Source organism: Engraulis encrasicolus, chromosome 15 (assembly GCF_034702125.1).
Source record: "Engraulis encrasicolus isolate BLACKSEA-1 chromosome 15, IST_EnEncr_1.0, whole genome shotgun sequence".
NCBI lineage: Eukaryota > Metazoa > Chordata > Actinopteri > Clupeiformes > Engraulidae > Engraulis > Engraulis encrasicolus.
In genome coordinates this window covers 2,090,285-2,115,169 of record NC_085871.1, presented here as the reverse complement: position 1 = coordinate 2,115,169, position 24,885 = coordinate 2,090,285, and the positions used below count along the sequence as shown (strand labels likewise).

Sequence of the window (24,885 nt, the reverse complement as noted above, 5' to 3'; positions counted from 1 at the left end):
TTTGGAAAAATGGGCAGCTTTGCCCATTTTGAGTAAAAAGCTTTATCCACAACTACCTCAAATCAATCATTGATGTTTAAGGAAAACGAGGATAAACTTTTGATCACTTAAAAAAAGGTAAAGACTAAATAAAGTCAATAGATAAATTAAATGACCTCATCCAATCATTAAAGGGACACTGTGTGATTTGTAGTTGTTTATTTCCAGAAATCATGTTGCCCACGCACTAATGTTACCTTTTTCATGAATACTTACCACCACCATCAAATTCTAAGTATTCATTATGACTGGAAAAATTGCGCCTTTCATACATGAAAAGGGGGATCTTCTCCATGGTCCGCCATTTTGAATTTCCTAAAATAGCCATTTTTAGCTGCAAAAATGACTGTAATTGGACCATACTAGAAAATGTTTTATACTAGTAGTTAATTACTTAGTATACTTTCATGTAAAGATGAAATTTGGCAATAGGGAGCATAGTTTCAATGAGCAGCATAGTTGCAGTACCTTTTTTGACCATTTCCTGCACAGTGTCCCTTTACAACAGTATCTCACTCATTTCGTGAAGTATTCACGAAAAAAATAGAGTAATTTTCGTGGTGCATTCACGTTATTGCCCGCCTTTCGTAAAGTCTTCACGAAAATAATAGATTAATTTTCACGCTGCCTATTCACTTGAATTGCCCGACTGTTGCCTAGCGACCCACTAGTTTGATGCCCTTTCGGTAGCCTACCGTCACATGGTAATCAAACATTTCAAACAAGCAATTTAGGGTTAGGTTTAGGGTCAAGGTTAGGGTTAAGGTTAGGGTTAGGGTTAGGTTTAGGGTTAAGTAGGGTTAAGGTTAGGGTTAGGTTTAGGTTTAGGTTTAGGGGACATAAGGCGTAAGTACCGAAAGGGCGTCGAATTAGTGAGTCCCGAGTGTATCAGCAGTGTTCTGTCAGCGCCCCCTCCCCGCCCCTGAAGACGTTTGGATAACCATAGCAGCAGTGGGGCAATTCAAGTGAATAGGCAGCGTGAAAATTAATCTATTATTTTCGTGAAGACTTTACGAAAGGCGGGCAATAACGTGAATGCACCACGAAAATTACTCTATTATTTTCGTGAAGACTTTACGAAAGGCGTGAGATAGGGCTCCCCTTTAACACATGAATGATTTTCTCTGAAAATTCTATAAGAATCCAGAACTTATAAGCAGAACTGTATCTGAACACAACCGTGAAATTCGTTCAAGCGTTGAAGTATCTGGTGCAGGTAGCCGTTGGTGTCGTAAAAATGCCTTTGGAAATACAAATGCAGAACCACCCAGCGTTAGGACCATCAGCCTAATTTATAAAATGCAATTTACTGATGGGTTACATACTCGAATTTGTAGTAGAGTGTAGTAGAGTAGAGTAGAGTAGAGCAACTTTTAATCCACAAAGGGGATTAATGCTATAATACTTATGGGAAAAAAACACCGTTATTGGACATTTTACACATGGATGGAAAAAGACCAAGTCAGCATAATGGCAGTATAGGAATGATTTTAATGATGAAAATAAATTTCATGAAGGATGAAAATTTAGCATCACACATTTTAAAAGTTGAACTGTACTTCACGTTCACTGTATAAAAAGAGTAAATAAAATGAAATAAAACATATTTTGTGTGTAAATTAAGCTACTGACAGTACCACTGTGATGAGATTACTGTCTAAATTAGATTAAAACTTTTTCACACCTGGAAAATATTGTCCTTGACTACACATCGGCCCAAATAATAATGTTAAGTGGATTTTGGTGTTGATTTTAGTATGGATTAAGAGACATGTGTCAGGTAGAGTACGTAATATTTAAGTAGTTTACTTCAAGAACTCTGCTAGAACTAGAATGCTGCCCATTCACCAATGTTATCTTTTTTCTTTTTAGATAAGAGGGTATGTCTGTCCGTCCGTCCGTCTAAAACGCTTTCTTTCAATTGTTATTCCCTCCTGTGTCCACAGGGCGGCAGTGCATAGACGGACGCATCTTTGTCCGCCTGTTGGACTTGTTAATGAGCATTTTCCACCACCATCAATTTTTAAGTATTCATCATATGATTGGGAAAATGACATTTTTCATACATAAGCAGGTCGATCTTCTCTGTGTCTGCCATTTTGAATTTCCAGTAACAGACACTTCAGCTGCAAAACGAACTGTACTTTGGTCAGACATGTAAATATTAGTTTATTACTCAGCAAATATCAACACAAATGTAAAATTTGGGCAGCATAATTACATTGCCTACTCTGGCCACCATCCTACATACTCTACCTTTAAAGGTGCACTGTGTAGAATTGTGGACAGAGCAGGAATTGAAACTATGGTTCTCATTGAAACTGTGCTGCATCATTTTTTCATTAATATTTAATAAGTAATAAACTAATATTTACTACTAGTATGACCAAAGTACACTAAGTTTTGCAGCTAAAAATGTATTTCTGGAAATTCAAAATGGCGGACATTGAGAAGATCCCCCTTTTCATGTATGAAAAGTGCACTTTTCCCGATTCAAGTGTATTTATTTGTCACATACATTATTTGTAGTGAAATTATGAAAATATAATGAATGAGTTATAATGAATACCAGTACTTAGATTTTGATTGTGGTAAGTATTTGTGAAAAAGGTTACATGTGTGAATGGGCAGCATGAATTCCGGAAGTTGACTGCTAAAATATTATACAGAGCACCTTTAAGTCGCAGTGCTCATCCTAAACCCCAACCCCAAACCGAGGAGACCTACAGGGTTTTTCAGGTGCTCCACATTAGCAGCTACGGTAAGCTGGAGTCGAGGTCAATTAGTAACTTCGCAGTTTTGAAAAACACTGGGTTAATCCCATTCTCTTAAGGCTTATCTGCAATACCTGAGCTTCCACATTTTTAAGCATTTTCTTAACAGAATTTCAGAGAAGGTATGTATTCATTTTACGGACAGGTTCTTGAGTATGCAGGTTATCTTAATATAGGTTGAACCTGGCAGTTGTATTTTACAACTACTGAAAATAAAATTAAACAAAAACACTACAACCAACAGTTGGAACCTTAATTTCAGGGGAAAAAACCTCAACCACGTAATAAAAATTAAGTTGCATGGACCAATACTCTAGATTCCAGGCGAACAGGAGATAAACTCATCTTTAAAGATTCAGATACATCACGATAATTAATGAAAATAAATCCTGTCGCATTTTCCTTCACTAAAATGACTTCACTAAAATTTGAGCGTACAGTGTTTTTGATCCTCACCTCAAAATAAAGTGCAACAGTGGATGAGCATAACTTGAAAACTCAATTTCAAACTCACTACTTAACCGAAGCATTACGCAACTTTGAATATTTCTCCAACCTTTCTCCATCAGACGCCGCTGGAACCCCCACCCCCCTCCCCCCAGTCTTCCTGAAAATCAAGACTGTTGTTAACATTCATGCAGCATGTTCCAAGACTTGGCAATTTAAAGCCAACAGGCTTCGTAAGTATGGTTTCCAGCCCACAGACAGCGGAAGAAGTCGAGAGACGCTTCATTCGCCTACTCATGACTTCAGCATCGGGTGACCTGTTATGGTGTGATAAACTCACTTCAAAAGTTACACAGTGCCCCTTTAGCATTGATACATTACTGTTCACACCAACCACAATCTATGCCAAGCTTCAGAGAAGCTGCACCCACACCCTGCTGCATATGTTCAATCATTTATTTAAACATTGTTGTCATGACGCCATGCATCCAACAATCTTTTCGAACACATACTGGTAAGAAAGGAAATGAAGAGCAGAAGGTGCTAACAACTGATTACTGCATCACAACATTAATTAAAAACAAGTGTTTACATTTTAATGTGTCTGTGTGAAAAGCGAATTGGTGAGCTTAAATAAAGGCGTTTTACAACAAATCACATAACAAACCTATGATGAACTTTATACAGCACATATATGCAGAAACAGTAACCTTTCCATATACCATTGTCATGATCTTTAAAATTGTGTAAGGGACATAAAACTGAGATTTACATGGTTTGTCTAAATGCTGTCCTTTGAGCTGTACTGTGGAAAATGACAACAAAAAACCCTCACAAAAATGTTGGATGAAATAAAATATATTTTTGAAGGAACTGGATGTTTATGTAGGACCAACACCGTTACAGAGCAAACTATATCGATAAACTTCTAGAATTTACTCTCCTCTGTGCAAGCCCCCCACCACCCCCCACCCCCCTCCAGTTCATCCAAAGAGGTCCTTCAGATCGTTATTGACAGAGGTGCTCTGTTTCAGCATTCCAGAATTAGGTGCGGCCGAGGCATTAACAGCTGGCTGAACAAAACTATGGGGATTGAAAAAGGGATTAGCCTGCATGCCAAAACCACTCTGCACTGGTACCATCCCCTGCATAGGCGCAGTCTGAGGGGGGTGGCTCATTCCAAATTGGTTCAGCCAAGGAGTCGGGCTCGTCCCTGGAGCTACTTTCGGCGCCATTTGATTCATGCTCACTTTAGGTTTGTTGGTTGTAAAGAGAGAATCCAAGGCCGACAAGTCTGGAGGTTTAACGGGTTGTTGTGGGTGGTTTTGGGTGAGTGAGCTGAAATTGGGTGTGCTAGTTGTGGAAGCCATCCCTCCTCCATACATGGCCGGTGGGGGCGGACCCATGCTTAGGCCCATGCCCATGGTGGGGGGGAAGCCCATAGCAGCGGTGCGCCCATTGCCCACAGGGTCCATTGTGCCCATGCCACTCTTGGGGCCTGCCATCGGGAGGACAGTTGATGTCTTACCACTTGGTTGCATTGATGTAGTTGTGTTGGAATTCAAAACAAGCGGGCCAAGTGACATGTTGTTCAATAAACTGCTGGTAAGGTCCTTTGTCTGAAAGGAGGGGAAGAGGTAGGTTGCATGACATGACATATTTTATGCATTGAATATCTTGCCTACAAGCCTATGCAAGTCAAATAGAAGTTGCAGTTTCCCGTCAGTTGTTATTCTCATTGTATGTACTGAACACGCAAGCACGCACGCACACGCACACAGAGATAAGAGATGAACCAGGCAGATTCAAACACAGGACTCCCCCCCATCGCCCCTGGTAATTTGCAGGTACATGATGCTTAGGAATAAGGGGGTGGCGGCTTTGACACAGTTCACTAATGCACCAACAAATGTAACAGTATCAGTTACATAAAGTCCTCAACAAATGTAATCCATGATATGTGTTAAATACCTTTGTGATGGGCGCAGCTGGTTTTACACTCTGTGGTTCAAGTGGTTGTTGGTTTCGCAGTTTGGAGGCCTGTTCCTGTTCCTTGGCTAGCCTCTGTTTCTCTTCTAGTGTGAGTGACACCTGCAGAGAAAAATGCATAGAAGCGGCATAATGAGGGGACAAACGCTGAAGGAGCATTTTGTCAACACATTGAAATCTTGAACATTGAAAAGAAGGGAAGAAAGAGAAGAATCAATGTGTCCCCGAAGCGCTCATGTGGTTTAATTACACCTTTCATTATAGTGGCCATTTTGATCTGCATAGAAATCATATGAGCCGATAAAAATACATTTTAAAATCAGCTCTTCTTAGTTAGGTAGATATTTAGCAGCACATCTCAACTTAAGTCCTTGTGTAGTGTGTCCGTGGAATTGTTCACATTACTAAGCAATTTTTTTAGGGGCTTTTATGCCTTTATTTGATAGGACAGTCTGAGATGGTGACAGGAAGTGAGTGGGACAGAGAGACGGGGTGGGAGCAGGAAATGACTCCGTCTGGACTCGAACCGGGGTCCGCGTGGGCTTGCAAGCCCAAATGTGGGGGGCTTAGCGCGCTGCGCCACAGCACCCCCCTCTAAGCCATTTTTTTGACAGAGGTTAACCCTTCTTCTCTTCAATTCAATTCAATTACATTGCTCAGGTTTAGCGGTCTACTTACCGGATTGCCGTGAAAAAGGGGACGGGGTCACCTCTAGACTAATGTCCTATCTCTTTGGTGTAACTACTGTGGTCACGCAAGCGTATTGAAATAGGTAAACCTCTCTCTCTCTCTCTCTCTCTCTCTCTCTCTCTCTCTCTCTCTCTCTCTCTCTGTCTCTCTCTCTCTCTCTCTCTCTCTCTCTCTCTCTCTCTCTCTCTCTCTCTCTATTTCTCTCTCTCCCGCACACACACTCTCTCTCTCTCTCTCCCTCTGTCTCTCTGTCTCTCTCTCTCTCTCTCTCTCTCTCTCTCTCTCTCTCTCTCTCTCTCTCTCTCTCTCTCTCTCTCTCTCTCTCTCTCTCTCTCTCTCTCTCTCTCTCTCTCTCTCTCTCTCTCTCTCTCTCTCTCCCCATTCGCTTTCTGTCCACCTCTCAAACTGTCCTGTCGTAAAAGACCAAAAAAATATCTCTAAAATGTTTATTTAAAAAAAAGATAATCAATTGAATTCTGAGCTAAATGTTAATAAACTATTGATATAAAATATGTGTGGCCATGCTTACTTTATATCAATTTTATGTGTGGGGGAGACACCTGACACAAGGTACGCAGGCGTGCATGTATGGTGCAACAATGACAAAACTGTGGGGGGCGATCTTCCGAACTTCCATGCTGAGATCACGTTAGAGTCAAACAATGGTGGAAGACATTAATGAGAGCCCTGTTGGCTACCTGGCCCCTAAATGATACCTCCAGTATCGTGCAAACTTCTGCAAAGTGCGCTCCAGTCGTCCTGAAGCAAGTATGTGCACACGGTCAAACACTGTTGCATGCATAATTTAAGGCACACAGCAGGCATGTCCCTGGCCTTAAGGACAATTGTATAGACTTGCCAATCAGATTGCAATTCCAATAGACAACATATGCATGACAGAGCAAAATCAACTACTCACTCTGGAGGGCTGTGATGCACTTGAGGAAGAGTTGACATCTTTGCTACCAAAGAGATCTTCAATCTAAGAAACAGAAAAAGAATGCTTGACATCTGTGTGAAGAATCAATCACATTTTAACCTAGCACGGCAACCAGAGAACACAGGCTGCAATTTAAGCTTGTACTTTCTAGTTCTAGATTTTCTAGAGTCTTAACATTGCTCCCTGAACCATGCTTCCAAAATGTGAGCCTGAGGAGTCTTGGCATTGTCATCTTGGAATATGCCGGATTACTACTACATATAATAATAATACATTTTATTTGTCACATGGTGGCTTTCAGAACACCCAAGGTCATGTTAGAAACCAAAAACTAAACCTTAAAATAAAATAAAATAATACTAAATAGAAGATGGAGAGAAAAATGAATTCCATTCCAAATCGATATGCTACTTCTAACAGGTGGGTCTTCAGCACACTTTTGAATTTTGATACCGTGGTCATACTGTGCCTCAGGTGGCAGGGCGTTCCATAATTTAGGAGTAACATTATGACAAAGTACTGCCACCCATTATGCTCAGTAAGATCTTAGCAAGGTTAGACCAATAGCCCTGCAAAGGATGACTGTAGAGAACGTGATGTATGTGTGTAACTCTTTAATAGGTCTGTAATGTATGCTGGGGCAATGTTGTGGAGAGCCTTAAAAGTCAAAAGGAGCAGAGTGAAGTCAATGCTTTAATTTATTAGAAACCTGTGTAACTGACGCAGCAGAGGTGTAATATGCTGGGAGGACTTTGTGCAAGTGATAATTCGCGCTGCAGAGTTTTGGCCAAATTGTAGTCAGTGAGGGAGCGTATTTATTCAACATGTGTTCAAAGTCATGTCATTAATTTAAGCATGCCAAATCAGTCACTTATGTTCTTTGATTTGTGTTGGTAGGTGTAGTGTTGGATTTAGGGAGAGCAAAGCACACTCCCCTCTTACCTGATTTGTACTACTGGATGTGCTGTTTGACTCTCCAGATTGGTTCACCTGGTTCGAGTAAGTAAGGCTCCTACAGAGAAATATAAACTTCCAATTATTGACACCATGTAGTTTTACATGTACATACAGACTAATCCTTAGCCAAAATTAATAGCTTACTACAATTAACAAAACCACTTAGCGGCAGAATTATTTTTTGCCTGGTAAACTGACCTAGTACTGCATTGTAGGAGAAAATCCAAGGATACAAACCTTCCAACACAACACTATCTGGGTGTCAGGAATCATTTGTTAGGTTTGTATCACAGCAGAGTATCTGTTTTTGTTTGTTCTGTTTTTATCAGATGAGCAAGTTGTAAGGGAGGGCGTAAGATGGTGACAGTGTTAGTCATTACGCACAATTAAACAGTTTGAACCGTAGCCCAACATGTCTGTGGTTTGATGCCAACAGCTTCACCTGTGCAGTGCCAGACTATATGTTTTCATGCTATCGCCTGGCTTGCCAAGATACAAACTGGTCTTCAATTTAATAGTTCAAAGTCAATACTTCATAGTAAATACTTAAAAGTAAAAAAATAATATGGATATATAATAGGGATATGCTTGCAGTCTGCCTTAAATTGCATGCAATTGTGTGCACATACTTGCTTCAGGACAACCGAAGAACTTCGCACGATACTGGACGGGGTATCAATTAGGGGGCAGAGAGCCAACGGGGCTCTCATTAATGTTTTCCACCACTGTTTGACTCTCTACCGCGAACTCAACATCTAAACTCAAAATGTTCGGAAAATCAACCCTCGCGATTCTGTCAATATTGCACCATACGCAGGCATCTGCCTACCATGTGTGAGGTGTTCCCGCAAATTTGACATAAAATTTGTATAGCAACGCGCTCGTGCACTACATGTGCCCGCGCACGCGTGTCCTGCTGCAAGCATATCCCCAGCCTTACATAATATATAATTGTTAAAAAAGTTTTCCTGCACCTTTGCTGTTCCTGCATAACATGTAGCTGTTCCAGTTTGGTCTTGTGTTCAACCTCCATCTTTCCGAGCATGTCCCTGATTACTGCTATGAAGGAGTTGAACTGAAAAAAAAAGGTTACAAAAGGAGCTCATGTTACAGACGTTGTCAACTACTAAACAAGACATACAACAGCATATTTTATATTTAAGAAATCGTTTTTACCGATCGAAACACGATGATTTAAAATGAAGGGTACAGTTGAGGACGGTATTATTTGGCCCCCTCCTGAAATTTGACATCACTCTTGATTTTGCTGTGAGAATGACCATAATCAACAAGTTTCTGTTATTCTGAAAGTTGAAACAAAATATAGGCCTACTATGGAGATAATGTCCAACTACCACAGTTAACAACTAATCGAAGAGCCTGTTGACTATTCAGAAAGGGTACCGTATTAACTATAAGCATAATAATCAGGGGACTAAAAATGTTGTCCTTGTCATTTTTTATAATGTAAAAAAAAAATCCAAATTCAACTCATTGCATATTATCTCCATAGTGTCTTTGTTTGCAGAGTGTTGTATGGTCATGTAGTGTTGTATGTCATTCTCACTAAAGGCGAGCATACACTGCGATATTTTCAATTGTGGGTATTAAGCTCTTGCTCACACTGCACAAGGGAATTTCACGATTTACAAGTTCACATCTTACGACTCATGTCCTCACACTATACGAGCTCAAGAGTGATTCCCACCACCCTGTCAATTTGTGCATGAGTAGCAATGCTTTAACTGTGTGATTTACTCACGAGGGACGATAAGGATTTCAAACCGTTTTGATGTTCTTGCAACTCTACGATTGCACATCGCAAGCTGGTCGTGAGATGAAATTGCTCGTCGTTACCCCATGTACACTACACAATGCGAGACTCAAGATTGAGCAAGAATTCGGCCGATCTCCCAAAAAGACAACATCGTGCAAAAAGTCGCACAGTGTAAGCCCGGCTTAAGAAATCAAGAGAGACGTTTCATTTCAGGAGGGGGACTATTAATATTGTCATCAACTGTAAATAAGTCATAGGTCAATTATTAGATGCAAATGTTTACCTGGTTCAAATTGAGATTCTGATCGATGCTCAGAGATATCAAATGAGGAAGGCTCTTGGCAGCCAAATGCTCTTTTGGAATCCCCAGCTTCTTGTGGGTAAAGGTACATTTGTAAATACCTAAAAAAAATAAACAGAGTGAAAATAAAGGTACAAATACAGAATAAGACTGTGATAAGGGCAGTCATGGGGGTAAGCGGTTAGGGCGTCACACTTGTAGCCCAAAGGTTGCCGGTTCGACTCCAGACTCGCCAGGTTGTTGGGGGGAGTAATTAACCAGTGGTCTCCCCCATCCTCCTCCATGACTGAGGTACCCTGAGCATGGTACCGTCCCGCTGCACTGCTCCCTTGGTGCGTCATTGGGGGCTGCCCCCTTGCACGGGTGAGGTATAAATGCAATTTCGCTGTGAGCAGTGTTCACTTGTGTGCTGTGTCACAATGACAATGGGAGTTGGAGTTTCCCAGTTGTGCTTTCGGCTTAATATTATGTTTTACATTTTTTATAAAGGTCATCCTGAGAGTGTGTTGCTGAAGCCAGGAAAACTAAGGACAACTCTCAACTGAGGGCCCAATGATGGATAACGGTGATTCCACTTTGTTGGGATGTCCGTTTTAAGTGCAATGATTGGCTACACAACACAAAACCTGGAGTAAGCATCACATTTAGTAACAACTGTGCTTCCGACAAATGTGACATAATTTCTAATCAAAGTTAGTAGTCTGAAAAGAGTATTCACTAGTTAATTTTAAAACCAGTAATATTTTAAATGTTGATGTTCAGTGAAGGTAGAACTGGCGCCTCTGTCTTTCTTAAGAAATTTGTTTATTCCAAAACAGTGATTCAGAAGGGAGAAGAAGGCGTTGCGCATCTTTGGCTTTTCTTTATTTGCGACTTTTTAATACAGTTTCCCTGAACTGCATTCAGCTCCTGTGTGCTACTCCTTCTTCTCCCTCCGGAAATGTTGGTGTTCGAGCATATCAAAATGTCAAACAGAAGATTCACTCGGACACCCACTAATCAATAACATGCAGCAGTCTAGGTTTTAAGTTGATTTTCAATTGAAATGTCTTTCATCTGAGCCCATTTTCGGGAAAAATCAACTACATGCTTCGTGGTGCCGCTACGATATAGCCTCATTTTTCGTAGTTGGGCAACGCGCGCTGTCGTCGACAGTGGGTGTGAGAGAGGGTGAGAGAGAGCGAGTGAGAGAGAGAAGCGTGCATTCCGGGAGAGAAGCGCTGTTGTTGTGTCAGCTTCATGCCATGTCTCCCTTCCTCCAACATTATCCCTAACCTTAACCCTAAACCTAACCCCAACCCTAACCTTAACCTTAACCTTAAACCTAACCCTAAACTTAACCCTAAACTTAACCGTAAATCACTTGTTTGAAATGTTTGATTACCGTCGTTTCCAGTTAGCCTTCACGCGCACTTGATTGTTGACGTCCGTCCGCATTATTCTTCCCCCCAGAAGCAAACTACCCCAAATGTCAGTTCCCCCTTTCGTCGCCCAACTACGAGAAACGAGGCTATTCGTAAAGGTACCAAGAGGCTTAAAGTTGATTTTTTCAGTTTTTTCTTGTAAAGACTTCACGAAAGGCCCGAGTTACTGTTGTTCATCTGGCCAGTAATGGCACGCTCAACCTTAGGGTTTTAACCTTTAGTCTTCCACATTGGGATTCTCTGCATGCACGAGGGCATAGGCAAATTTATTCTTGCACAGTCTGAAAAGGTTAGAAAGCATGAAAACAGCTTATTCCTTCCACAACAAAGAGTTGAGTCTGTTTGGTGACAAGATGGGGTCCTGTGCGGATGTGCGAACAAGCCTGCATTTGAGATAGAAATTGAAGTTTGAGTTTTCTGCATGGGCTTGCGCAGGGTCCCATGAAAAACACAAGTCTTTTTTCTATCCATTAATTTACATTACATTACACTTAGCTGACGCTTTTATCCAAAACAACTTAAGAGTTATTTACAAGGTATTGGTTACAGTCCCTGGAGCAATATGGGGTAAGGTGACTTGCTCAAGGGCACTTCAGCCATGGATGGAGGTGTAGGGAGAGGTCTGATCTTAAGACCACCTCCCTAACCATTAGGCCATGACTGCTCAACAGTTATCCTGCACAGTGTTGGACAGGTTGTGTTTGAATGGCATGGCATATACATGCACACAGATTGTCGGTGTGGAAGGACAATTGAACTCAAGACCCTGTGCACACACCCACACACCCATTTCCGTGCTCATGCTTGTGTATGTGAATTAGGGATTGGAATTTTGGCAAAAAATCCATTCATAAATCGATGGCCACTATTCAAATATTCAAATAATATTCGAATATTGCTTTTCCTGGTTGTAAACAGTGTATGTGGGACTTTTTTTCCACGCCTTTTATGTTGAAAATGAAAGCCGATCCATTCATACTTCCTGAGCAAATTTAGAAATTCAATGAAACATTGCACTAATCTTCATTGTCACTTAACGGAGTAAGGGAGGTCCATAGAGACAGAAAGGGAGGTCCACAGAGATATGGGGGTTGCCTTTTTATGATTTCAATTTTTTTAAGTCAAAAGGACTATTCTAAATTTAAACGAATGTTAAATATTCGAAAATTCAGTCCCATCCCTAATGTGAGTGTGGTGCTGCAATTGAAAGCCATAAATGTCCATTACCCAAAATTCCCATTAAGACAGCAGGTTCCCTCGAGGGAATCTGCTGCAGGAAAGGTAGAATCTCATCGATGACAAACCACTTGTCAAGGTACTCCAGAATTTTCCCCAAACACACCAAAGAATTTACTCGAACCTGAAAAAAGAACAACATTTTAAATTGTGCATTCAAAAATGACAAAATATTTTAAGCTCAGGGTTAAGTAAGTCATGTAAGTCCTCTAAGTAAGTCATGATGCAAATAGCTAGAGGTTTAATACTTTAAATGAAAACACTTGCATTGCTTTGGTGAGGACATTGCACTGTAATTGTAAAAAGAAAAAAACTACATGCAATAAATGGTTAAAAATATCACCAGGAAATTATGTAGAAATAATCATAAAATTACCTACTTCCAAAATTACCTACTTGGAAGTGTTACCAAAACCTAATGACAATATTGTAAGGGAAATCTAATGTAACATCTTGTGTTCAGTAAAGGGCTGATGTCTCACCGCAAGCGAGGAGGTCTGTAGGCAGGCTGTTTTGACTCGTGGAATGAGTGCATTTTTCATGGAGGGATAGTCAATCAGATTGGCAAAGGTGGGAATGATGTTCAAGCAGAGTTCCTACAAGCAACACGAATTTTAATGACAGCACTGAAAACATAGAGCTGAATTGAATCCAACAACCTTATTTTTTATTGAATATGTACAAGAACTACAGCACAGAACTAGTGAACATGTGAATCAATACTTGTATCTGAATGGAAGGGGCCTCCAGAGCTCTGTAAACCATAGGAAGAACAGAGTTCTTAATGTCCTCCGCTGGAGTCTTTGTTAACAAGAGGTCCATCTTCTGCAGGAATATTAGAAGGATCTAAACAAAAGAAACACTTCAATGAGTTTTAAACAGAAAAGAAGTGCTTACCAGCTACAAATAGCCACAAAACATTTCACACATTTTTACCAGAACTGTATGAAACTATCAATATAATATATTAGGTGCAAGCACCATCCTAAAGTAAACTAGACTGGCAACAGTTTTAAACACTAGGTGGAAACCGGGACACAACGCCACCATCTTACCCCGAACTAACTCAGCTGCGAGCAAAAGCCTTACACGGGACAGCAGACTGCCAAAGCAAAGTTGTTAAACTGTATTTTATTTATTTTCAGAAGGATTGTCACATTTTCTTACATCTACATCCTCACTCCGATGAAAGAGATCATCCGCCCTACCAACCAAACGTTGTGTCAGCGTTGGATAATACAGGCTACGATAGAGAATCCTTTCATTGTGGTCTATACTATTTTGTGGATTTAAAAATATATATATTGGATAGCCATGACTGTGTATGGGAAATGTATTTGCTTTTTTTTAAGTCACTGATTCAACCAGCTAATTGTTGCATCACTTGCACAAAGACACTCTGGATATCCCAGCAACAACACAAGCCCAGAGTTGAGACACAAACTGCCCATAGCCTACAGAAAGATGCATTCTGTGCCTGCCCTGGTTGCAAAGTTTTGAGAGACCTCGTCGTACTTTATGAATTTGGTGGAAGGACATACTTGAAATATGCGTTGCCGGTGCAGGAAAAACACTTGGGAGACACGGTGATATACAGAACACTATAGCTACCATATTTATATAGACAACTAACATGGAATGTCGTAGCTGCCTATAGAAATCTACCCTGGCTCTCACGCAGACCTTTCGTGCTTCGTACATCTTCATTAAACTTTGTGAAACATCCATCTGCGTGAGAACCAGGTTAATAGAAATCCTGCACTGACATCAATTAGCCTACCCCGAATTAGTCCTTACTGACCATAAATAACATGTAAATAGGATGAATTACATGCCAGTTTTCCTAATGTTATAGGCCGAAGCGATAACTGTTTGATGTGCGAAGTCTGGAGTAAAGTCTGGGGTAAAATGGCGGCCACAGATCCCGGTATTACCAGCTGCCAGTCTCATTTACTTTAGGTGTGTGGGTGCAAGCAGCAATGCGGGGGCCAAACAGGAAGCTGGGAAAAAAGTTGCCATGGCAACAGTGAGTCTATACAATTCAAGTGAGACAAGAGAACCTTTTTGAAGCCATTAAGTAACATAGGATTTTAATGACTTAATGCTTTGAAATAAAATCGCATGATATGTGTTATGGTCTGAAGATCATCTGTTTTTCAGTGGAGCCAACAGAGTGCCCAAGTCACGCCCTTTTACCATGGGTCAGATTTTGGCTACCACAAATCAACAGTAAAGCTTTACCTCCAATGTGGTGACCGCTTGTGGTAGCTATAGAACTTGAGGTACTAAAATCAGAGCCATGGAAGAAACAGTTAGGCTAATCCCATTGACCTCTGTGTCCCATTTTTACTCAAAGATGGCCCACACATCTCCGTTGACATAGTTCCAAAATAGTTGAACACATAAAGTGTAGTAAAGGTAAATGCCATTCATTTCAATACATTTATGTCACCCTAGCCATTTCCTAGAATTATTTGAATCTACGTGAATCATGTCATAAACCGACTTCCTGTACGCCGATTGTCAGAACGCTGAATTCCATGGCTCTGACTAAAATTAATATTAAAGGGGCACAAGGTAGGATGACGTCGTTTGCGCGGTGCCCGTGGCATGCTTGTCTCAAAATCTACACAGTAATGAAAAAATGCTGTTGAAATAAACCCGCTGTGAGACTGTTTTTCATCACGGAATGCCAGCAGTTGATACAAATCAGAATTCGGTATGTAAAGCGATTTTTCAAATGAAAAGTGTTTCCCACGACACTCCTTCGGACCACGCTGTCAGAAGTTGTACGTGGGGTTTTCTGACAGCGGACTGAGGAAGTGGCCGCGAGAGCCATCGTTCGCTTACTTATGACTCGCATAAGCATCGGCTGACTCGGGACCGTGAGTAATTAAACTTTTAATCCTACCTGGAGCCCCTTTAATGAAAACTGTCACAGACTTTCAATAAAAAAGGAAAAAAGATAGTAAAACAATGGATGCCTTCACAGCTTGTCTGCTTGACCCCAATAATACGTTAAGAAGATGAAAAGCTAGTGGTGAGCTAGCTTCACTGCCTATGCGCCGATCAGAAAAACACTTTCATCTTCACTTTTATTTTATCTGTATCACTCACCATGTTGCTGGCCTGGGAGTGCAAAAAAGACAAATCGGAAAAAAATTAACTGAAAATTAATTGGCAAATAGTCAATGAAAACCTGTTGAACCAAACTACAGCCGCGGCAAAAATTGAGACACCACTTTGAAATTTTTAGTTTTTCTGATTTTGCCATGGAAATGTATGTTTGAGTAAAATAAACATTGCAATTTCATACCATAAACTAGCAACAACATTTCAGCTGAATTTCGAAAGAAAATATTGTCATTTAGATCATTTATTTGCAGAAAATCTCAAAAGGTCAAAATAACATGAGTAGTAGAGTGGAGTGCTTTTATTGTCACTATATAAATACAGTGAGATTCTGTTTGGTAGCAACCCACAAATGCCCACAAAATAAAAGATATATTAACAGTAAATAAATAATCACTGATTCTTGAGAAAGTGGCTAAAACAGGTTGTAATCTTGAAAGAAAAAAACGAAGTGAATAACAAAATAATAAATTATATCCTCGTAGACAAAGGTCTTGGCTTTTCAGAAATGCACAAGGCCAATCTCCCCATTTTGATTTTTTTTCAGAAATCAGGTTTTTCTCCGATCATACCTTGTTTTTTGTCAACACCGTCAGACACAATTAAAAGCAATAAAAAGTGTATTGATTTGGTTGCATATGTATCTGGAGTTTTTAAGTGATTGTGTGTGTTTTTTGGTTCAGTGACATGGCTTCAGAGACATGGATGGATGGGGAGGGACAGGATGGGGAGGTCTATGAATCACATTATCTTGCACCTGCTGTGAAATTTGCCAGAGAATAGGTGATTATCTGAGAGTGCTTCAGCAAGGCTGAAATTGGTCAGATTCATCTTTGCAAACGACGCGTCTCTGAAGCCACATACAAAAACATGATTCCTTCTATTCTGACAACACCCCTGAACACTGAGGATAGTTTTTTAAGAGAAGTACAATACTTCGGCCACTCAGCTTGCCAATCAAGTTGTGGATGGAGGACCACCAGATCATTACCCCGACATGGTCAGTCCAAACTCCAGGCCCAAACCCCCTTGAAAACCTCTGAAATGTGATCAAGAGGAAGCTGGATGGTCACAAGCCATCAACCCAAGCTCAGCAACTTAAATTCTTGCACCAGGCCTGGAATAAAGTCATCCAAGAACAATGTGAAGAACTAATGGAAGACATACCAAAAGGCATGAAAGCAGTGACTACAAATATTGATTTCTGAACTCTTCCTAAGTTAATATATTACTATTATGTTGTTTTTGAGTTAATATCAACTCGTTTTCTTTGCCTTTTTTTGAGATTAGGAAACATTGCATCTTGTGTGTTATTTTGACCATTTGAGATTTTCTGCAAATAAATGATCTAAATGACAATATTTTCTTTCGAAATTCGGAGGAAATGTTGTCGGTACTTATAAATAACAATGTTCGTTTTGCTCAAACACATACCTATCCATAGCAAATCGAAGTGGTCTCTCAATTTTTGTCACGGTTGTACATCTGCATGAATATTATACAGTAGGAGCCACTGATTTTGTACCATGTTTGTACCATGCTTCCTTGACCCCACCATGATGGCTCCTAACAAGACTATCTCGTTTGATCCCCCACACATGCTACCCCAGCACACATGGTACGCACATGGAAGGGCAAAGAAGAAGTGCCTTTTATTCCATACCCCTCAAATTAACTAAGATATTTCAAACAAATATTAACTTGAATAATAAACCATAAGATTTGATGACATGACTTTGACAGCAGTACAAAAACTGTAAAACCAATCAACAAAAAAAAACAACAACAGTACATCCCTGCAGTTGGTCATTTAGGCATTTTTCTATTATAACTGAACTATAAATTGTTTACGGGAAATGCAAACTAGCCAATCACTCGACAGACTTATTTGTTGACAATCGCCTGTTCTACAACCAAGTGCGAAGCCACCAAAGGCACCTCTGGACTTCTTCTGCCAGAGACCATACGCAGTACATGTCAGAAAAGACACCTCGAGCACTCGGACTGCTCTTCACGCTGCTGACATGTGACTGTACAACGACTCACGTTGTGTTTATGTTGCCACAGTTGTGGCATAGAAAAGGTACACTATGGGCAACGGTTAAAGCAACGGTTCGGAGTAGATTCACCCTAATGCCATTTGAACCGTGACATCCATCCAGTAGTCCAGCCGAAGTGTTTTCTGGCTTGAGCGAACATTAGCAGAGTTACCAAGTTATTTGTGGTTATTTCGAATAGTTTGCCGGGCATTCGCAGAATCTCCAAACTTTACCCCACAAAAATTACATGTCATGACACCAAACTTCGACAGTAGTACAAATATGGTCTCTACTCACAAAACGAAGCATTTAGGAGTTTGGAAATAGTCCAGGAGTTTATTATTATCCACAGAAGCCGAATATATTCTGCCTTTCTAAAGCTGCGCTATCGTTACCTCCGTAAGCCCGTAAAAGTCATCAACAAAGTTTCAGACAAAGGAGAAGAGGTTTAGATCAGAGGGTCGCAGGTTCAAATCCCCCCTTTCCATTCCTCACCTCACGGCCTTTGAGCTAGGTGCCTAACCCCATACTGCTCCAGGCACTGTAAACAGCTGCAAGTCACTCTGGATTTAAGTGCAAGCTAAGTGTAATGCAATGTACCAGTAACGTAATAATGTAACTATTGACTACTAATGACATGGGGCTAATCATTTTGCCAATACAATTTGCCCTTTTCTGTTTAAAAGCTGAGTAACAGAAACTTGTTAATAATAGTAATTCTTGCTGAGTCTAATGTCTCATTTCAGGAGGGAGGCTAATATTGACCTCAGCTGTATGCCCTCTGTTGTCCTGTCTTGCACTTAAATGTCTGCATGTGTTCTTGTCTATGGCTAAAGTATGTCTTTGTCCATCTCTTTGGGTCTATGTCCTTGCATGGGAAAGTAAGAAACGTAAAGGTCAATTCTGTATGATGGATGCATATAAAGAAATTGACAATAACACTGACCTAACTTGACAAGTAATCAGTGAACCAGCATATCTGTGAAATAACTTAACCTGTAAAAGCCCTTTTGACAGCTCTAATTCAAATATAACATTAATGGATCTTTAAATGGTAAGTGCCAGGTCCTTACAAAGCACCCAAGTCAAACCAAACCCCAAGCAAAGCTATAGGTAATGCTACATGGCATGCCATAACATTTTATAATATCAGGAGCATTTTTACAAAGATTGCACCCAAGAACATACACAACACATCAGCAATATACGTGCATTGACGGCTTTAAATGTTTCTTCAATCTTGCCTACACATAACTGACTACAGTCATATGCCAGTCTTTAAAGAACTGTACATAAAGTAATACTGCATCATTTTTGGAAACAAGCTAATTCTACACCTCCCCTTGAGATAAATAACTGAGTTGTACCCGACTTGTACTTCCAGAGGTTCTCCGAGTCTGGTAGTGCAAATTGCAAATTGCTAATCTAGCAATCATCATTGAATCTTATGGGTCCAGCTATTCAGTGATAATTGCTAGCTAGTAACTAAGAGTAGGATCACCAGATTAAGAGAACCACTGAAAGAACAGAAGAAAGGCAAAACTATTTAACTGAAGGAGAGGTATAAAAATGAGCTTATATCCAGAAATGGTACAGTATTGCCCTTGTACCAACAGACCTCTAGAACAGCTGCTTCACACATTAATTGCACTGCTGCCAAAAAAAAGTATCGAGAAACATTTTGTGCCCTTACCATCGGCATTAACACTAATAATTCTATTTCATGCACCCATTTGTATGACACTTCAATAAAAGCATGTCGTGAAATGAGGCAAATGGCCTTACCTGTACAGGCTCCTGTTGTTTGAAAACAGGTGTGAGGTCTGGCAGAATGAGCTTAACATACTCTTCTTTTGTACAATCTTCAGCTATCAGGAGGACGTTGGGCAGGATGAACGGGACCATGTCTGGATTAACAAATTCCGATGTCAGCGCTGGAAGGATCCGATACACCACCACTCTCTGCAAGCCAAACAAACATCAATCAATCAATCACCTTCCTGATAGAAAAGTACAATTTTCAAAATCATCTTTTTAACGAACTAAACAAGAAAGAATGAAATCACAATATGCAACTTGAAAAGAAGAAAAAGAAGAAGACATCATTGAGGGGGCAATAAACAAACTTATTTTTGTACATTAAACTTCATTTGGGAGGGTTGTAGCAGTCATATGAGTGACTTCTGAAGCGAATTGATTAATTGGAAGTCAGGTTATTAGCTGTTGTTCCAACAACATGGATAGGCGCCAAAACGTATGGAAAGGAGTGTATGCACCCAGAGCCCAGTAGAGTTTACATAACAGTTTTTACACGTCTATCCCAAATGCAACACACTGCCATCAATTTGGATCAATCATTTCTGGAACCTGATTTCTGTTGCAGAAACAAAGGAACTGCCAAAATGGCTACTTTGGGATTCGAGAACGTTAGAATAGAAGAATAGAAATAGAATAGAAATTGCTCTCCCATTTCAACGTACATCAGCGCACATTCAACTGTATGAAAATGAGCAAGTTGCAGGACAATGTAGCAACAATAGTGCATTCTCAATTATTATTAAACAGAAAATATTAGCTAATATACAGTGTATGAATCCCCCACAAAACCATCTGGGGAATCAAGTAAAAAATCTCCATACCTTTGGAAGTTTGGGTAGCACTTTAGGAAGTCCTTTATAGAACTGAGATTTTTGAAGATTGTCCCTTTGAAAGAGTGTATCAAAGTACTGTAGCGTCATGGCTCCAACATCATCAAAAAAAGGAATCTGCTCAAAACAGAGAACAAAACCAGCAACCAGCCAATCAGCAAACAGTGGAGGGACAGTACAGGGGGTGATGCACAATTCAAACTTGAATAGAGTTCACCCCCGCTCACCAGTGATCGCTTTTCAATGTCACGAGCGATTTAGCGATGGTTAAATCAAGAGTTCTAACCAAGGTGGCAAATAAAGCTGGTGGTTCATGTGAGTTACAAGCCCTGGTGAGAATATCCACCATGGGCCCTCAAAGGATGACACAATTTTAGGATTTTCACATCCAATGCATGGACATCAAGGTTGACTTTCACTGAAGAAATGTAATGCAGTTTTGATAACTTACTACAATTAAGACTACAATTACTAAATAAGAATTTAATGAATTTCTATTATTTTATTTTCATTTTGAGGGTGGTGAGGGGCCACTGGCTTAGAGATCAAGGGCCCCTGCTGAAACTGCTATTGTTTTTTCCATGGGCTGAACTTACCTTTGTCATCTGATCTGCGTCAGGCCGAACGTTGGCTGTGACATTCAGCAGCATTTTTACATGCTCACAAACATCACTGGGGATCTTACTCAAGACTGTTGGACTGAGTCGACTCAGCTGCACACAAAAAGGTGGAGAAGTGAAGAGGCACTTTAAAGATATTACACAGAGCACCTTTAGGGATTTCAAGAACATTGTTATTATACGTTTTTTTCTATGTAGAAAACAGGGCTGCCAGATTTTACTAATAATTTCCATCCAATAAATGAGGGATTAAATCCCACTGAGTTTGAACTAAACTCTATTGATTTCTACTGCCATCAATCTACAGAAAAAAACAGCCGAATAATTTTTTACCCACATATAGTCATCCTAAATCACCCAATCAGAATGCCCTGGTAGTAATGACTCATTATTTTGAAACTCAGTAGTCAGAAACCCAGACGTCCACCTCTGGAAAGTGCAATAGAATGGGTTCTCAGATCTGGGTTCTGAAACACAAACTTGGAGCAGTTTGGTGTACTCAGAGATCGTTAAACAATAGTGTTTTCAGACATTTGTATCTGTTGCAATAGAAAGCAATTACAATGGATGTCGATAGAATGAACTTGGATCTATCGAAAACCAATTTCAAAAGAATGAGCCATAAACAAGGCAGGAATGCTGTGGTAGCAAGCTGCATTATTTTCAACCATGACAGTAGCGTTTACATTTCCCTACCTGGTCCAGCTGTCTGCTGAAGCTGCGGAAGATGTCCTGCTTGCTGACGTGAAACAGCGGCTTGCCCTCGTTGAAGACGGCGTGTATGACAATACCCAAAGAGTACATGTCAGAGGCAGAGTCGCAGCTGACAGACAGAATGTACTCTGGTGCCACATACTCAGGGTTGGGAAGGCACAGCGAAGGCAGGTTGGGGTCCCACTCTTTACACACATACTTCACCTAATCCATACAAATGCAAATGAACACGCACACACACACAAACTTTGGGATTATTCATTATACACAAAAAAAAATGCACCGATTTCAACTCAGCTCAAAGTTGCCACATGCAAACAGATTCACACAAGCAAACACACACATGCAAGTGCACACACACACTTTGGGATTATTCATCAGATACAAAAATGCACTGATTTCATTACAGATCAAAGTTGTCATGATGCTCACCTCAGCATCTGAAGGGTTGGTGGAAGATATGCTGAAGTCAAAGCCCATGATCTTCCACGCGCCACTTTTGTTGATGATGATATTTTCAGGGCAAAGGTTACCATGCACCATCTTCACACCAGTGTGAAGAAAAGACAACCCCTCCGACAGCTACAATCAAAATACAAACAACAAACAGTTCAAACACCTACATTAACAACATGTAATTTATAATAACAATAGGGTCATTCCATGCCAATAGAACAAATCACCACGCACTTGCATCTCAAAATGTTCTGAAAATATTACTGGTTATTCATTATAGATCCAAGAGAAAGGATTGAAATCTGAAGTGGTATCCTTTCCAAGTTACAGTTCACAGGGGGAGGGGGTGTCGGTTTTGTTCAGCCATTGTTTTTCTACAAAGTTCTCAAGGCCATATTGTAACAGCTGTACAACTGGATTCCAAAAACGTTGCAACACTTGGTATTAAGTGAATAAAAACAAAACACCATCATTTTCAAAACATTAAATTAACCCATTGATGCCTGATGTTGCATTATGCAACATTGGCCCTGGCGCCTGGAGCTGCATTACGCAGCATTCAGGCTCATGAGATTTGAGTCAACTTTATTAAGAATCCCTGTTTGTTTGAGATGAATGAACACATTCTAATGAAAGATGAGGGTCTTAGCATTTAAATACAACTTAGTGCATATTTCTATGTGCTTCAGAAGCTGAGATATTTAGGTTTTTATAGGCTGAGGGCAACTTTTCTCAAAAAGGGCTCAGGCATTCAGCACCCTTTTTGCAGGTGCCTTAGGCGTCAATGGGTTAATACACAAGATGGAGAACTGTCAACAAGGGCACTGTCCAGTAGTTAAAATAGAAACACCATCACCAAAAACATACATAAACAAATAAAACAGTGGTTCTCAACCTTTTTTGAAGAAACGCCCCCTTGGTTAGATCACAATCCTCCCAAAGCCCCCTTTAACTCATCATAAGCCTTACAACGCCCCCCTTAGTATAACAATAAATAAATGGACTAATGCCCCCCAATGGCAACTAAGCACCACCCCCTCTCAGCTGTATCCTTCACAATGCACCCCCCCCCTCCCCAGAGCTCCCCAACGCCCCCGTTGAGAAACACTAAAATAAAGCAAAAGACAAGACAAATACTATCAACAGCCAAGTAAAAAATAATAAAACCACTGATGCAACTGCCCTTTTAAAGTCAATCTTAATAAAGGGACCTACCTGTAAGAGCCCATACTTGATCTCTACATCGTAGAGTTTGTAGGTCTTGATCTCGGTGGGTACAGGAGATGGCAGATTATCATACTGTCCCAACACATTGGCCAAACTGGCAAAGACGGGCTCAGTGCAGAATGCCAAACAGTCTCTGAAAAATAACGTTAAAAAGCAGCAGTTTAAGTCCCAATAAAACACATTACATTGGCAATATTGTTATTCCAGTATTTTCTCAAGTGACAAACAGTTGGTCAGATGTCGTTCAGAAAAGTTGTTATCGGACTTCACACTGGAGTTAACTGGTAAGCTTTGTTCATCGTCAAATCTTAACACATAATTTGGGTCAGTCAATAGTAATTGAATTAATATGTTCATCTGTTGACAATTTCGTGTTTGTCAGGAGGAAATAACTTCAAAATAACCAGGCTGCAACAGCTAAACATCCATAAGTTTAATAATACCTGCTAAATTTTGGCTACCCACCAACTGACATTTGAAAGTTAAAATGCTGAGTGGCTGTCCGTAAGTTAGGACTGTTTATTTAAGACATTATGAAGTTAGGATGCTTCTGTAAAACAGTTTTCCTAAACCAAGTTAGTGGGCTGCTCTGTAATGTGCTTTTCCTGAATACAACCTGAAAGTGGCATTACCACGGGAACTAGACTGATAAGATTGGCCACGATCACATGATGTTTTTAATTCGGAATTAATCATTCAGAATGAAATAGTTCGGAATGAAATTTATTTTCTTTCAAGTTTACATTGCATTTTCATTTAATTCTGAATAAAGGTTTGGGGATCAGAGAGCATTTCGATTGTACAGAGGACACACACGCTGGGTCACGCCCACACCCCACAGGTTAATGCGGAGTAACCTTTTTGTGATAAATTCATTCAAAGTGCGCTTTTATATCAATCTGTGGTAGCGGCATGATGACGTTTCGACCGTGTGGTCTTCCTCAGATTCCTCAGTTTCAGACCGCAAGGTCGAAGTGATCATAAAAAAACGTCACTTTTTTGTTCAGCAACAGTGATTGTGCTGCTAAGCCACAAGTATGCGAGGCATTGCAAACTCATAGAGAAAACATCCTATGTATTCATATATTTTGCCAGGGCTAAACTACAGATAAACATTTTCTGTTCCTTTAAAAGGTACACTGTGCAGGAAATGGTCAAAAAAGGTACTGCAACTATGCTGCTCATTGAAACTGGGTTGCCTATGGCCTATGGCCCAAGTACAGTCATTTTTGCAGCTAGAAATGGCCATTTCTGGAAATTCAAAATGGCGGGCCATGGAGAAGATCCCCCTTTTCATGTATGAAAAGTGCAATTTTTCCAGTCATAATGAATACTTAGAATTTGATGGTGGTGGTAAGTATTCATGAAAAAGGTAACATTAGTGAATAGATAGCATGAATTCTGGAAATAAACAACTAAAATTCTTACACAGTGTACCTTTAAAGGGACACTGTGTGAGATTTTTAGTTGTTTAT

At 40.2% G+C, this 24,885-nt stretch overlaps 1 protein-coding gene across 1 annotated transcript in view; it reads right to left on the bottom strand.

The window, feature by feature from the left end:
* Nucleotides 1–1,516: 1,516 nt before the first annotated feature.
* scyl2 (SCY1 like pseudokinase 2) overlaps nt 1,517–24,885 on the bottom strand; it is a 30,384-nt gene continuing 7,015 nt past the window's right edge. The window contains exons 4-18 of the mRNA XM_063216791.1: nt 23,399–23,543; nt 22,160–22,309; nt 21,710–21,931; nt 20,990–21,106; nt 20,385–20,510; nt 19,531–19,707; nt 13,298–13,420; nt 13,057–13,170; nt 12,566–12,698; nt 9,897–10,015; nt 8,811–8,911; nt 7,822–7,891; nt 6,859–6,921; nt 5,232–5,351; nt 1,517–4,879 (exon numbers count right to left, since the gene is read on the bottom strand). Coding sequence (XP_063072861.1) covers nt 4,244–4,879; nt 5,232–5,351; nt 6,859–6,921; nt 7,822–7,891; nt 8,811–8,911; nt 9,897–10,015; nt 12,566–12,698; nt 13,057–13,170; nt 13,298–13,420; nt 19,531–19,707; nt 20,385–20,510; nt 20,990–21,106; nt 21,710–21,931; nt 22,160–22,309; nt 23,399–23,543 — 2,416 coding nt within the window. The 3' untranslated portion in view covers nt 1,517–4,243. The remainder of the gene's footprint in view (nt 4,880–5,231; nt 5,352–6,858; nt 6,922–7,821; nt 7,892–8,810; nt 8,912–9,896; nt 10,016–12,565; nt 12,699–13,056; nt 13,171–13,297; nt 13,421–19,530; nt 19,708–20,384; nt 20,511–20,989; nt 21,107–21,709; nt 21,932–22,159; nt 22,310–23,398; nt 23,544–24,885) is intronic.